Raw genomic sequence first — 15197 nt, forward strand, 5'->3', positions numbered from 1 at the left:
TCACCTTTTGATTTAAAATATAGTTTTAAATTTAATTAAATACACTTAAACACCTTTTATACTTTCTTTGAAATATTAAGCAAAGATGCTCTCTTCTATCTTATGTTTATGAAACGTTTATGAGTAAAGCACAGTGCATGATAATTGCAAAAAGAAATAATATGAACCTTTCCTCAGGAAGGAAAAATAGGGTATAAACCTATAATTAGAAATTTAACAAATTGCAGCATATAGAAAGGTAGAAAATAAAAGAAACTGATAGTTTTTCAGCTAGCTACTGGGTTTCAGGCAATGTGCTTTTTAAATTGCTATTTGAATTTGATTGTTGTCAATGAGAGGTTTTATTTTAAGGGCCACAGGTGTCCTGCAGACAAGGACTTCAGTGTCAAATTACTGCCATCATGGAAGATAAGAGAAGTAAGCATTAAGAGAGAGCATGAGTGTTACTTGTGCTGCCTCCTGGGTTATTAGAACAGAAAGAAACAAGAGAAGAGGGGAAAAGTCTTCCAGGCAAGGGTAATTGCATAATCAAGACATGGAAATGCTTTTTTCCCCCCCCAAATAACCCTGACTATACCAATTAAGAGGCTGAGACGTGTACAGTAGCCTGGTCACAAGGTATTGAATTCTGTGACAGTAAGAATTGAATAAAATGCATGGATACAACCACCTATTAGAAAAGAAGCAACAGAACTTACAGACTGACTTTGGGAAAGGAAGGAGGGAGGAAGAAATGTAGTCCACTGATTTCTTGGGCTGGTAGGAGTTTTCTGATGTTTGGACAGATAACGGCAGTGCATTAGGAAAGTCGGTAATCAACCAAGCAGTAACTGCCTCTCCATCCATGGATTTGTCTTCCAGTGGAGAAATTCTTTACTCTTCTGAAAATTTATTTTTTTCCACACTATTAGCCAAGTGCCAGGCCGAATAGATTTAATTTCTTCTACTGCTGCTGTATGTGCTGGCTTTGCAAACCAAAAATAGAACAGAAAGCATTACCACACTTAGTAATCTCAGTTCATGTTACATAAATTTTGTCAACTCATTTTATTTTGAAACTATTGCATATATAATTAAAATTATCGGTTATTTTGAATAATTAACTCTCAGAATAACTCTCTTAGAGAGTTAATTATTATTCAAAAGATAGTGTGAATTAAGCATTGTTAGTAAGTGGGTAAGTATGATGCTATACATGTCATTGGTTGATTTACTCTTCAACAATATATTTCGTTATGCTCTTCACAGTGACTTTAGGGAATGGGAGCTATCTCTTCTGTGTGTTACTTGATTTCAGTATACAGAAAATATTTTTATGTAGATGTCTATTTTCTTCCCCACCTTGCTTTTAGTTTGATATTTAAAGTACAATTTCTTTTGTTGCTGTTCATTGGATGTTGGTTTATTCATTCACTCATTGCTTCTTAAGTATGAATTACGTATCGAACACAGTTTTACCTATATCAGTAAATCACTGGTTACCAGCCAAGCATATACATCAGAATTCTCTGAAGACATCCATTTTTAATTATTTAATTTTACTTATTCATTTTTCCCCATCAATTTTGTTTTAATTTTGAGATTTCAATTCCTGCCTTGTAAGTTACATGTAGTCCAGAGTTGTATATAATAAAAGTTTATTTCACCTAACTTTTGTTGTCTAAGATGTCTTTGGATTATAAAATTTGCTTGCTATCATTGTATATCAGTTATATACATTGATATACTGTATATTGATATTGTATATCAAATATACAAATTTAAAATGGAAACCTCTTTTTTTTCTTTTGAAATGGACTCTCACTCTGTCACGCAGGCTGGAATTCAGTGACATAATCTTGGCTCACTGCAGCCTGTGCCTTCCAGGTTTGAGCGAATCTCCTGCCTCAGCCTCCCAAGTTGCTGGGATTACAGGTGTGTGCCACCACACCTGGCTAATTTTTGCATTTTTAGTAGAGACGGGATTTCACCATGTTAGTCAGTATGGTCTCCAACTCCTGACCTCAGATAACCCGTCCCCCTCCGCCTCCCAAAGTGCTGGAAGCCACCACACCAGGCCTGAAGCCCCTTTAAATATATGGCCCTAAATCATTTTCTGATGTCTTCATTCCTGCTTTGAGAAAGTTTTTATTTCTTCCATATTTTGTATCTGTGTAGTTTTTTTTTTTTTTTTAATTGCATTTTAGGTTTTGGGTACATGTGAAGAACATGCAAGATTGTTGCATAGGTACACACATGGCAGTGTGGTTTGCTGCCTTCCTTCCCCTCACCTGTATCTGTCATTTCTCCCCATGCTATCTCTTCCCACCCCCCCACCCCCCCATCCCTCCCCCATTTCCTCCCACCGGACCCCAACATGTAGTGCTCCCCTCCCTGTGTCCATGTGTTCTCATTGTTCAACACCTGCCTATGAGTGAGAACATGTGGTGCTTGATTTTCTGCTCTTGTGTCAGTTTGCTGAGAATGATGGTTTTCAAGGTTCATCCATGTCCCTACAAAGGACACGAACTCATCGTTTTTGATGGCTGCGTAATATTCCATGGTGTATATGTACCACATTTTCCCTATCCAGTCTATCATCGATGGGCATTTGGGTTGGTTCCAGGTCTTTGCTATTGTAAACAGTGCTGCAGTGAACATTCATGTGCATGTGTCCTTATACTAGAACAATTTATAATCCTTTGGATATATACCTAGTAATGGGATTGCTGGGTCAAATGGGATTTCTATTTTTAGGTCATTGAGGAATCGCCACACTGTCTTCCACAATGGTTGAACTAATTTACACTCCCACCAACATTGTAAAAGTGTTCCTATTTCTCCACACCCTCTCCAGCATCTGTTGTCTCCAGATTTTTTAATGATCGCCATTCTAACTGGTGTGAGATGGTATCTCAATGTGGTTTTGATTTGCATTTCTCTAATGACCAATGATGATGAGCATTTTTTCATATGTTTGTTGGCCTCATGTATGTCTTCTTTTGTAAAGTGTCTGTTCATATCCTTTGCCCACTTTTGAATGGGCTTGTTTGTTTTTTTCTTGTAGATCTGTTTTAGTTCTTCGTAAACTCTGGATATCAGCCCCTTGTCAGATGGGTAGACTGCAAAAATTTTTTCCCATTCTGTTGGTTGCTGATTCACTCTACTGACTGTTTCTTTTGCCGTGCAGAAGCTGTGGAGTTTGATTAGGTCCCGTTTGTCTATTTTGGCTTTTGTTGCCAATGCTTTTGGCGTTTTGGTCATGAAGTCCTTGCCTACGCCTATGTCCTGAATGGTTTTGCCTAGATTTTCTTCTAGGGTTTTTATGGTGTTAGGTCTGATGTTTAAGTCTTTAATCCATCTGGAGTTAATTTTGGTGTAAGGTGTCAGGAAGGGGTCCTGTTTCTGCTTTCTGCACATGGCTAGCCAGTTTTCCCAGCACCATTTATTAAACAGGGAATCCTTTCCCCATTGCTTGTTTTTGTCAGATTTGTTGAAGATCAAATGGTTGTAGATATGTTGTATTTCCTCTGAGGCCTCTGTTTTGTTCCATTGGTCTATATCTCTGTTTTTTTTTTTTTTTTTTACCAGTACCATGCTGTTTTGATTACTGTAGCCTTGTAGTATAGTTTGAAGTCCAGTAGTGTGATGCCTCCTGCTTTGTTCTTTTTGCTTAGAATTGACTTGGCTATGCGGCCTCTCTTTTGGTTCCATATGAAGTTTAAGGTGTTTTTTTCCAGTTCTGTGAAGAAGGTCATTGGTAGCTTGATGGGAATAGCATTGAATTTGTAAATTACTTTGGGCAGTATGGCCATTTTCATGATGTTGATTCTTCCTCACCATGAACATGGAATGTTTCTCCATCTGTTTGTGTCTTCTCTTATTTCGTTGAGCAGTGGCTTGGAGTTCTCCTTGAAGAGGTCCTTTACGTTCCTTGTTAGTTGTATTCCTAGGTATTTTATTCTCTTGGTAGCAATTGTGAATGGCAGTTCGTTCTTGATTTGGCTCTCTTTAAGTCTGTTACTGGTATATAGGAATGCTTGTAATTTTTGCACGTTGATTTTGTATCCTGAGACTTTGCTGAAGTTGTTTATCAGTTTCAGGAGATTTTGGGCTGAGACGATGGGGTCTTCTAGATATACAATCATATCATCTGCAAATAGAGACAATTTGATTTCCTCCTTTCCTATTTGAATACCCTTTATTTCCTTTTCTTGCCTGATTGCTCTAGCTAGAACTTCCAGTACTATATTGAATAAGAGTGGTGAGAGAGGGCATCCTTGTCTAGTGCCAGATTTCAAAGGGAATGCTTCTAATTTTTGCCCATTCAGTATGATATTGGCTGTTGGTTTGTCATAAATGGCTTTTATTATTTTGAGATACATTCCGTCAATACCTAGTTTATTGAGGGTTTTGAGCATAAAGGGCTGTTGAATTTTGTCAAAGGCCTTCTCTGCTTCAATTGAGATAATCATGTGGTTTTTGTCTTTGGTTCTGTTTATGTGGTGAATTATGTTTATGGACTTGCGTATGTTGAACCAGCCTTGCATCCCCGGGATGAATCCTACTTGATCATGCTGGATAAGCTTTTTGATATGCTGTTGCAATCGGCTTGCCAGTATTTTACTGAGGATTTTTACATCATGTTTATCATGGATATTGGTCTGAAGTTTTCTTTTCTTGTTGAGTCTCTGCCAGGTTTTGGTATCAGGATGATGTTTGTCTCGTAAAATGATTTGGGAAGGATTCCCTGTTTTTGGATTGTCTGGAATAGTTTCAGAAGGAATGGTACCAGCTCCTCTTTGTATGTCTGGTAGAATTCAGCTGTGAACCCATCTGGACCTGGGCTTTTTTTGGGTGGTAATCTCTTAATTGCTGCCTCGACTTCAGACCTTGTTATTGGTCTATTTAGGTTTTCGACTTCTTCCTGGTTTAGGCTTGGGAGGATGCAGGTGTCCAGGAATTTATCCATTTCTTCCAGGTTTATTAGTTTATATGCATAGAGTTGTTTGTAATAATCTCTGATGACAGTTTGGATTTCTGTGGCATCTGTGGTGATATCCCCTTTATCGTTTTTTATCTGCGTAGGTTTATTCATACTAAAATTATTTACATCTCTTTCATGTCAGTGATGTTTTAAAATGAGTATTTGATGTTTGTTTTGCTATGCCAAAATTTAAATCCTTTTTGAGAATTTGCTACACTTCATTAAAGTGAAATTTGGGTAGTGGTTTATAACTGTCCAGTTGTAACTATGTCTAAATTTAACTGTTACTGTTTTAAATGTAAATCTCAACCTTAGTGTATAAGGAGTAAGCTGTAGAGGTCTTTAAAAATACAAATGACTGGACATTCACCCTTGGCAATCTTATTTAGTAGTCCGGAGTCAAGTCTATTTATCTTTACCTTTAAAAAGTTCCTCGGAAGATGCACCACTGTAATTGAGAACCATTATCTGTTGAAATGTGCTGAGTTAATTTTTTACTCTGAAGATACAGTGTCATAAACTTTTAGAGAGGGTCTAGACCTTGGAAAGTATTTGTAGAACTCTAGAAAAGCTAAGGGACTCATCTCAGACCTCACAACTAGACCACTACGTAAGAACTCTTCTTTCACAGGGAAGAGCTAAAAGAACCTGCCCCTTATTTAACACATCCAGTTCCTTTGGACAATTCCTCTCACCTTGCTCCATAACTTCATTACATTCTTCACTGATGTGTTAGGTCAGAGCTTCCTGATAGAAGCCACTGTGATCTGTGGAACACATGATGATGGGAATGCCCATTCTTAGCACCTTTCTCTACCCACTGCATAGCTGTCTATTACTATGCTTCCCAGAAGGCAAAAAATATTAGTGTTACTATAAGCATGCAAATCAGTATATGTTAAGGTTCAGCTTAAGTGGCACTTCTTTCTCACCAACTAGACATAATCTCTTCATCTTCTGAATTCATGTAACACTTTATCTGTATCATTCCTATTTCATATTGGGCTTTAAAGTATCTTTATCAGAGTTATCTATATACACATTTGATCTCTGATACTACATGGAAAATTTTTTAGGAAATGAGGTATGATTTATCTTGTATACCTCATAGCTTCTGGGATGGTGTTTCACACTTACCATATCAGAGATGATTTATTAAGGGGATGAATGACCCTAGAAGTGAAATAGATTATATTGATAGTATGAGATACACCAATGTGTAATGAAGAAAAAACAAAACTCATGGTATTCTGAAAACTTAGGTTTTAGTCTTCTCTATAACTAGATAACTGTGTGATGAGTCTCTTGTGTGCATGCATTGCATGTGCATGTGTTTGTGTGTATATATCCATGCTATAATTTTTTCAGCCAGAAATGGAAAGTTTCACCTAGACCCTGAATGCTGTTTAGTTGTGCCTTTGAGGGTTCACTGTTAATTTTGTCTTCTAGTGTTCTCAAAAACTAATCCAGACTTTCAGCCTTTCCTGCAGTCCTCTGTACTATACTATTTCTATTCTGAAATGGACTTCGTAGATTATATGGGCAAGCTAGTCACTATCTTATTTGTAAGAAATAAATGAAAAGTGATTCATTATGAAATGTTTGGATACATTACAGTATAAAATATAACTAACCCCTTCTTCACTTTTGGTTAGATAATTACACCTACTACTTCACAAAGAAAACTTGGCCTGCAGGAGGAAACTCATTCACTCTACCCTTATACTTTATCATACATTAAAAGTAGAACACTGATTACTTAAAGATTTAAGCATTAGTGTCAGGAAGGAAATAACCATACTTTATATTTGTAATTCAAAGTTTTATGTACGCATTGCATGATGAAAGTAGTATTTCTAAATCACTTTTTGGGTCAGTGGCTTTTTCTGTTCTGAGAGCCAAATAAAATAGATTGTTTTAAAACTACTATTGTTTTATATTTCCTTTCCAATGCTTTTTATGGGAAAAAAGTTATTTGTAAAAAGTTTTCTGTTAATTCCTTTGAAAATATAACTGATAGTTCCTAAAAAAATGAATTCATCAGTGTTTTCAAAATTCACATTAAAATTTGTAAAAAATATTGCTTTCATCAATTTTCAATTAAAATGTGATTATTATGCAAACTTTTATATACTTTTATAACTCCGTGTTCTGTTGTTTTTAGCTACTGATGCAAATGTGAAGAATGAAAGTCTTTCATCTGTGCAGCAGCTTGGCATTAAAATGACTGTCAGGTATATTATAGGGAAATGTCTCTCTTGTGCGTTTCTAGAATTTATTTTATCTGCTTGATATGTGCTCAGTAGTATTTAATTTAACAGCCAACTATTTTGTATCCTTTAAATGCAGAGTTTATCATTCAGAAAAATGACTTTGTTTTTGAGGATATTGGCACACGATTAAATTACCTCTATAAGCAAATCAGTTACAGTTCATTGTTATTCCAGAGGCCAGTTACAGTGTGTTTAAGCCCTCATGACTATCAGGTTTTTTTACAAAAATAACATCGTGAAAATCAGCACATGTGTAGCACAATCATACTATTTTCTAGGATATGATTAATTCTGTGGTGATGAGTACCTGAAGGACAGATACAGAAGTTAAAATAAATGTATAGCAGTTTCAGTTTTTGATACTCAAGTTGTAATTTTGAAAAGAAGTGGATAAGCTAAACAGTGGACTGAGAGTTAAAACTGATACCTTGAAACTTCTCTTTTTTGCTTATTAAATGGAGACCTTAACATTCCCATTTTGCTTATAGGGTCATCTTCAGAATCAAGTTTTAAAAAGATATATGTAAGACTTGTTTAAATAGCTGAGTAGTTTTATAGATTCACATGATGATGAAAATGACATTATTTAATAATTTGAACTTACGCACCTGAGTCACATGGGTCATATGATTCTCTTAATTATGTTTTGTGATTCCGTATCTGCTTTTTATACAAATATGCTTTAATACCTTATTGATAGTCTTAAACAGATGTCATGGATAATGTAAGCAGGCTAATCACATATTTTTTAACTCAATATAATATCTTATTTGTAAGAAATGAACAGAAAGTGATTTATTATGAAATGTTTGAATATATTACACTATAAGATATAGTGGCATCCAAATGTAAAATCATTGTGACTCTGGCAGCTACAAATACAGACTGATTTTTGTTTTCGTGCCTCAAATACCATAGTGTTGCCACAGGCAATGAGACTTTTTAGAAAATGGTAAACAGGTATTAGTAAAGTTTCAAAAATACAAAAGTACAAAAGAAAAGATAGTACAAAAACACTGTCTTTGAGTTGCATTGTCTGTATACTAAAAAATACAGACGTTTTTATAAAAACAGAATCATTTCAGATAATTATAAACAACTTTTTCACCCGTCCCAGTAACAAATAGGACATTTGCATGTTATTCTTCAGGACTGTGCCATGTCTAATCTATCTGGCCTTCATTGTTACCAGTCGTGACCCCTAGTCACTATAACAATCAAAAATAGTCCCACAAATTTCCAAAGTGACCCCTGAGGGAAGTACCACCTCCATTTAGGACTATTAGACTGTATGAACGCTAAAGGTACTTCCAGACTCAACATTCTGTATAACTATCCTGTCAGCATTCCATGTTTTAGATCAAGTTCAGGAAAAAATGCTTATATTCTATTTTTCATCTACAGGATGTCATTTAGTTCTCTCATCACTGTTTCATCTTCCTTTAAAGTTACCAGTATTTGCCAGATGAATACTGTTAATCCAAATATATCATAATCATCAGAAATATATATTGACAACTAATCTTTTATATGTGCTCTATATAACATAGTTTTGCTAAAGAAGAAATTTTAAAACATTCAATGCAAGACCTGATTTTTTAAATGTTTTGTGGATGTTTAATATAGGTATGGCAAATTCCTCAATCTCTTAAAAGATGGGGCAGAAAGTGATCTTGCCTTGGTTTTAAAACATTGTGAGAGATTCCTGAAACAGCAGCAAACTTCCGTAAAATCTTCTCTTCATATCCTTTTTCAGTAGATTTACAATAGCTTAATATTTTTCATGTATTTTTCATGATTCTTTGATGGTATGCCTTGACACATATATAGTAAAATAACATTTAAAGCTATACTAGTGCTTTGTTATAATGTATTCTTACAGTATTTTATTCCATATTTTAAATATGAATTTTATTAAATTGAGTTGTAATTATTATATTTAGTCTTATTCATTGAATCTTAAACTGAATAAAGTCATATGTATTATGCTTGGTTATGATGGTAATTTAACAGATAACCTCAACTACAGAAAAAAATGGTACTATTGTGTTAATTATATGAACAAGTGAATTTTCACAAGAGTACTTTTTATTTGACCTCCATTGTAAAAGTAAGCAAATAGCAAATGAAAATAATAATTATGTAAATGATTCATTTTCATTAACAAAGCTTAGTTTTACTTTCCTAGCTTGTAATTTTTAGCTACTGATGCGAATGTAAAGAATGAAAGTCTTTTATCTGTGCAGCAGCTTGGCATTAAAATGCCTATGAGGTATATTATAGGAAAATATATCCCTTGTGCATTTCTAGAATTTATCTGCCTTATGTATGCTTAATAGTATTTAATTTAACAACCAACTATTTTGTATATATTAAATACAGAGTTTATTCTTCAAAAAACAACTTTGTTTTTGACGTCCCCTGGCCATGTAGGCAAATAGTATATTAAAGTAGTAATTACGTAAGTGATTTAATTTTCATTAACAAAGCTTAATTTTACTTCTGTGACTTGTATGTTGATTGAAGAGATAATAAGTACTATTAGTAGTATCTCTTTCCTGATAGAGATCCTGAAAATGAATATTTACACAGTTTTCATATTTTATTTTACAAAATATTGTAAAGTTTTCTTAACTATGTTTTTCAGTCTCCCTGCAAGGGAATTATGCTGGCCATGACTGGTTTGTATCTTCTCTGTTCATGATAATGTTGGGAGACAAAGAAAAAACATTCCAATTTCTTTATCAATTCTCCAGGCTTCTGACTTCTGCTTTTCTTTGGTTGCCAAGACTACATATTTCTGTAAGACTTCAGCCTGTTTTAAAGGAGGGTTTGAAATTTTAAGGAACATTATTCTTAAATTCACTGGGATATTATTTTATTTGTGAAGGGCTTTGTAATAAATTATATTCATTTTTCTACTTGACTGTTTTTTGACTGATTCTCTTTGTATAGATTTGACATTTTCTCAAATACTTGGTGTCTTACCTAATAGTAACTGAATGAAAGATTTATATTAGAAGCATTTTCATGAAGTAGAAACATGATAAAGAAATAAAAATTATAGTTATATTAGTTAGATTTTGCATGTAAAAAGGGAACAATTGAATTGGTGTGTTGTATTGTTGCTTAGTTAGAATCGGGCTGATTACAGTATAAGAAAATCATTTATTAGGAAGATACTGTAACTATTTTCTATAGAAGAAGAGAATCACTCATTTTATATACATTTTAGAAATCTATACTGAGTATTTATTAAAGTATTGTATTTTAAAAGATTTTACTAGTCTTATGCAATCTCATAGGTTACTTTAGAGGTAAGTGTATCCCTCAATCAGTTTATAATGTTTATGTTTATTTTACTTATTTGTTTATTGCCTGTTGTTAAGATCTCCAACTAGGGGAAACTGTCAGAAGTATCAGCTATGCTAATATTTCTCAGACCTTTTTCATGATCTGTTGCATTTTTGGACAGTGAAATTACATGGCATTCAAGGATAAACTTGAGGGACTGGCGAGTGTCTATGTGGAGATGAAAATATTCTTTAGGTGTTTTTTGTAATAGATATTTCTGATAAAGAAAATCAGTTCATCACAGAATATATTAAATATTAAAATGTTATAATGCTATGTTCGAAATAGCTATATGCAATTACTTAAAAAGATCATCTAGTTCTTGTTCTTCACTGTAATGAGAACTTTTCCTCCAATGAACAGAGGGAAACAAATGGCAAAAAAACATATATACTGGTTTTCTCCAATCAATGGAACTATTTTCCTGCTGTTAACCAGAATTTGAGTAATTCTGTTCCTTTAAACTGTGCTTAAAGATTAAAAAAAAAAAAATAACAGCCTTTTCACTCTTATTTTCAAATGTAATGTTGAAAATCTTGCTATAATGGATATGGATTTTATGTCCAATCATTCATTCTTCTGTCAGATATTTTAAAGTAGTATCTACATTCCACTAGTCTTAACAGTTCTGCCTTTAGTGTTCATATTATGACACCATCTAAACATCACCAGTGAATCATGTTGACCCATAATTTTCTAAAGTTGCATTTCTACTTTGAGCCTCTAAAACTTTAAATACTTCATTATTTTTTTCATAGCATTGATGATCTTGTGTTCTGTTAGCATTTCTTTCTTTATCACTGAAAACAAGCAGGACTCTAGCAGCTTGAATTTTATTTGACTTACCATTTTGATAGCATCACTGAATATGAAATATATGAATGGAAGGGAGTGACACATTATTGGCTCAGAGGTTTTAGAATGATCTCTTGATGTAAAAGCTGGACACCTTTCTACTGATGCAGCTATACTGTCAGGGAAGACTTATGCAGTACCTTCCATAGCATCATTTTTTCTTTTCAAATACAAATATATCAACTTTAATGTTTTATTACCAGTAGTTTGTTTTGATGCTTCTTTTTAAAACAAATGGCATGCTGTTAAGATTCCTCAGCAGGAATCCATCTGGAACTGTTAGCTAAGTGCTGCTTCTAATATCTTACATTTATACAGCACTATACATGTTTTTGAGTACCAGTCGTTTAAATTGATATTTCCCCTATGTCACGTGACTTGATAGTGCATTCAGTAAGTCTTAATATATTATTTAAAAGTGATACATTTTCTATTTTATTTGTTCCATTGTCTAAACATTGTGGTGATCTTTTCTATGCAACTTGATAAAATGAGCAAATCTGCAACATGGTGACAGACACTTTGGCTTTAACTGTTGATAGTACAAACTTGTCTACCTTTTTTAGCTAACCTCACACTATTGTAATCAACCTAAGAAAAAAACAACCTGTTTCCTCAATCCCACGTACCCCAACCTCATTACCTTGTTCTATTTTTCACGTTTTTTATAGCCTGTATTAAGTTCTGATATCTATCTATCTATCTATCTATCTATCTATCTATCTATCTATACACTTAATGTGTTCTTTGAGGATAGAGTTTTCTCTTTTGTTCATAGGTGTGTCCCAAACTATATGGCTTATAGTAATCACTCAGTGAATGTGTGTTGAATGTGTAAGTTAACATTTTAATAGAAATATATAAAGAACTGGAAGCTTTTATTACTTTCGAAAATGTCTTTGAAAGATACTACATCCCCTGCCTTCATAAGAATATTGTAAACAAACGACCTTAAAAAGGTTTTAGAAAAATAAGGCTTTAGGATAAGCAAAACAGGAAGAAATGAAACATTAACTTGAAGTTCTTAAAATTTTATAAACTGTGACTATATTATTCATATGAGATAAAAATAGTTTGAAAAATTATCCTGTGATGTCATTTACACCAGAAGAACCCTTTAATGTATTGATTTAATTTAAATTATCTTCAATTATTTTTTGCTACTAAGAAAAAACTTTCTAAATGGTGAAATAGTTACTCTTTATGGAGTTTCATCAAGAATGAAAGTTTGGCCAGTTGTTAATATTGAAGCCATTAATAAAATGATATATTATGAAAAATCAGGAAATTATTTTCATAGAAATACCTAATTTCAAAGAATAAATAGAAGTAATGATGATAAATTTTCTCTATGTAAAAACATATGAAAAAGGAAAACTAATTAAACTGAAATAAAAACCAGAATATTTTACCTGTGCATACAAACAAAACTCCACTGTAATAAATTAGGCTAAAGTAATACTCAAATGAAGTAGTATAGTGCAGCCAGGTCATGGGATAGTTATAATATAGGGTCACCACTACAGAAGCCCTCCCGTTCTCTTCTTGAAATAACAGTTACCTAGTTCAGAAAGTTTATGGAGTTAATTCAAATATTAATTTACATTTAAATTTTACAGTCATTAGAATGGCATGACATACTTGTAACCTCTTTGTAGGGCATCAACAAAAGTAAGTCATGTGACCATTTGTAGGAAAGAGATCTAGGGTCAAACCCCTTCCCTTTCTTATATGTGACTATGTGACTATGAGTCTTAATCATATTTGCAGATTTGGTTTTCCCATTTTTTTTTTCCTGAGAAGAGGGATTGATGTTATATAGAATTATAGAATCAAAGGTTTGAAAAATCTTCAAAATTTTTTATTTACCCCTGTGCATGATGCACAGGTTAACTGCAACATTCCTGTAAAGCATGGCCCATCCTTTGCCCATAGAGTCTCAAAGATGGAGGACTAGACTGGACCATTAAAAAAAGACCATTTTTAAAATGGGATCTGTCTATTTAATTTTCATAGCAACATAGAACTAGTTTTTTTTTTTTTTTTTTCTTAGTATCAGGGATAAAATGACTCATCCAAACACCTATGATGGAAGAAAAAAAAACTAAGATTGCTATGTTTTATTTTTAAGCATAAATTTTTTGTTATTAATCACTAAAGTAACATACAGTATTATAAATAGTGTTATATTGTAAAGTCCTTGCTTCATGTTATGTCACTGCCTAGGCTATCCAAAGCCAATGTTATTATTGACATTTTTTTCCACTTTGTCTTAGCATAGTTTATATATTAGATGATTAATTAGATGATGCTAAATGCTGTTGTCCTGCATGTGTTCCATTAATCCTGTATTCTGAATGATAAAGATTTACTGTTCTTTCAGAAAATGGTGACTAAACAAATTACATCAAAATACTATAGTGTAATAAACAATTTATCATTTGATGATTCAGAAGACCTCATGTTATATTCTTTTGACTCAGAACTGTCACTGTTGATTCTATTTTATGAACAATATTTATTGTAGAGGCATGAAATGGTAATTAATAGACCAACTAATAAAACTTTATGTAAGTGAGCTTACTGTAAGACAAAAAGAAAAGACACTAATGATTGCATGTTGTGCAATCTGTGTGTGCCATCATTAGCATCTTTTCCTTTTTGTCATTGAGGCCATAATATGTTGAGCAACTATTCTGTGCAAGGCTTGGTATCAGGAGCTGTGTTACCACAAAGTATGGCAAAATTTCTTTCAACAGAGTCTAATTTATCAGAGTAGAAGAACGCTTACCTCAAGTTAGGGAGTCCATTACATAACAATGACTTATGTTCTTTGAAAGTGTAATTAATAAATCTATTGTCTTTATGTCTTAATGGACCTACTCTAAAGGTATTTCCAATGCAGCCTAGAAATGATACTCTAGGTGAATCATTTCCTATGCATAGAACTCTTGTACTACTATTAGACATGTATTCAGAAAGTTATTATCTAAGTTTGCTTGGAAAAACTAAAATACATTTATGAGTTGATTTTTTTGTTTTCATATATGCTTATTAGATTTAGTAATTATACAGATAGCCATTAGTGAAACATTGCAATAGTGAAATATTACAATATTTATGGGTTAATATATTAGTAAAATATTGCAATATTTCACAAAAGAAGATAAATCAATGGATATTAATTCTCATTCAGTCCATATTGTTATTTTAATGATTCATTAAAAAGTTTTCTTTTTGTCGTACATATCGATATAAAGTTGGCTACAAGATGTCCATTTACTGTGCTATATATCTTCATTCATTAATGCACAAAAATAATATTTTTTTCAAGTGCTGTAAGCTGTCTCCTGGAGAACCCTTCATAAATGTACATTTATATAAATATATATATTTCTACAAATATGTGTTTCCGTACTGTGAAATAATAAATTATTTATGATGATGAATGATAAAAAAGAAAACTCACTGTAAATTAACTTGCTGATTTCAGAAACTTTAGTGTATAACTCAAACCTAAACTCTTAAAAGCACCTAGCATTAGCAATAAGGCTTTAAAGAAATCTTCCATGTTTTAACCCATAAAATAGCTGTGAGTTTGTTTTAATTTAAAATTTTAATTTTATTTTATTTAAAAAGCTTGAAAATAAGATTTGACCAATAAAAGCAAGAAGATAAGATGCCCTTTTGGCAGTCTTTTAATTAATTAAATCTTCAGATCTAATTTGATTAACAATTTTTATTAATAT

At 32.8% G+C, this 15197-nt stretch overlaps 1 protein-coding gene across 8 annotated transcripts in view; it reads left to right on the forward strand.

Annotated features, from left to right (window-relative positions):
* The window catches only part of TBC1D32 (TBC1 domain family member 32), a 229236-nt gene that overhangs the window by 193537 nt on the left and 20502 nt on the right, over positions 1–15197 (forward strand). For all 8 annotated transcript variants that reach the window (XM_074397557.1, XM_074397556.1, XM_074397559.1 and 5 more), the window contains 3 exons: positions 7131–7200; positions 8866–8981; positions 9887–10041. In XM_074397557.1, coding sequence (XP_074253658.1) covers positions 7131–7200; positions 8866–8981; positions 9887–10041 — 341 coding nt within the window. The remainder of the gene's footprint in view (positions 1–7130; positions 7201–8865; positions 8982–9886; positions 10042–15197) is intronic.

This window comes from Saimiri boliviensis, chromosome 4, assembly GCF_048565385.1.
Source record: "Saimiri boliviensis isolate mSaiBol1 chromosome 4, mSaiBol1.pri, whole genome shotgun sequence".
Lineage (NCBI taxonomy): Eukaryota > Metazoa > Chordata > Mammalia > Primates > Cebidae > Saimiri > Saimiri boliviensis.